This window comes from Coturnix japonica, unplaced genomic scaffold (assembly GCF_001577835.2).
Source record: "Coturnix japonica isolate 7356 unplaced genomic scaffold, Coturnix japonica 2.1 chrUnrandom477, whole genome shotgun sequence".
Taxonomy (NCBI): domain Eukaryota; kingdom Metazoa; phylum Chordata; class Aves; order Galliformes; family Phasianidae; genus Coturnix; species Coturnix japonica.
Genome location: NW_015439879.1, coordinates 71,605 through 72,968, shown reverse-complemented (window position 1 = coordinate 72,968; position 1,364 = coordinate 71,605). Strand labels below are relative to the sequence as shown.

The following is a 1,364-nucleotide window of genomic DNA, read 5'->3' as shown; positions in this document are numbered from 1 at the left end:
GATACATTGAGATACATAGGGATACATTGAGATACATAGGGACACCTATGGATGCCATAGGGACACATAGGGATACATATGGATACCCATGGATGCCATAGGGATACCATAGGGACGCATACAGAACACATAGGGTCACATATGGACCTTACGTAGAGATACATATGGACACCTATGGATGCTATAGGGATACATAGGGAACCCCCCATACCCCCTGATGTCCCCATATATTCTCCATATTACTCTATATCTCCGTATATTCCCCTATATAGCCTTTATATACCCCCATATATCCCCCATTTCTCCCTATATCCCCCCATACACCCCATATACCCCCTATATACCCCTATATATCATCTCATACACCCCTATATATCATCTCATATACCTATATACCCCTATATATCATATACCCCTCATATACCCCTATATATCATCTCATATACCCATATACCCCTATACCCCCTATATATCCCCATAAATCCCCATATATCCCCCTATATCCCCATATATCCCCCTATATATCCCCATATACCCCCTATATATCCTCATATATCCCCATATACCCCCTATATATCCCCATATCTCCCCATATACCCCCTATATCTCCCCATATATCCCCCATATTTCCCCATATACCCCCTATATATCCCCATATACACCCCATATACCCCCTATATATCCCCATATACCCCCTATATCTCCCCATATATCCCCTATTTCCCCCCCAGGTTCCGGCCTTTGAAGGTGACGACGGTTTCTGTGTGTTTGAGAGCAACGCCATCGCGTACTACGGTCAGTGACCCCAAACACATTGCCACCCCATTGGGACCCCATTAGGACCCCATTGGGACCCCATTATGGGCCCATTGGGACCCCATTATGGCCCCATTAGAACCCCATAGGGACCCTATTATGGACCCATAGGGACCCCATTATGGACCCATTACGACCCCATTATGGTCCCATTAGAACCCCATTGGGACCCCATTATGGCCCCATTGGGACCCCATTGCCACCCTATTATAATCCCATTATGGCCCCATTATGGACCCATTAGGACCCCATTATGACCCCATTGGGACCCCATTAGAACCCCATTGGGACCCCATTATGGCCCCACTGGGACCCCATTGGGACCCCATTATGACCCCATTAGAACCCAATTTGGGGCATTTTCTGCCCTTTTAAGTTTCTTTCACTCCCTTTTCCCCCATTGTTCCCTATGGGGCCTTCCCCCTCCTCCCTCTTTGTTCCCTAAGGGTGGGTTTGCTGTCCCCATTAATGACCCTATTAATGACCCCATTAATTAATGAACTAATGCTGTTATTCCCTATGTGACCACTGGGGGGCGCTATAATTAA

At 46.8% G+C, this 1,364-nt stretch overlaps 1 protein-coding gene across 1 annotated transcript in view; it reads left to right on the top strand.

Annotated features, from left to right (window-relative positions):
- The window catches only part of EEF1G (eukaryotic translation elongation factor 1 gamma), a 15,524-nt gene that overhangs the window by 2,424 nt on the left and 11,736 nt on the right, over positions 1 to 1,364 (top strand). The window contains exon 3 of the mRNA XM_032441667.1: positions 732 to 795. Within this exon, the coding sequence (XP_032297558.1) occupies positions 732 to 795 (64 nt within the window). The remainder of the gene's footprint in view (positions 1 to 731; positions 796 to 1,364) is intronic.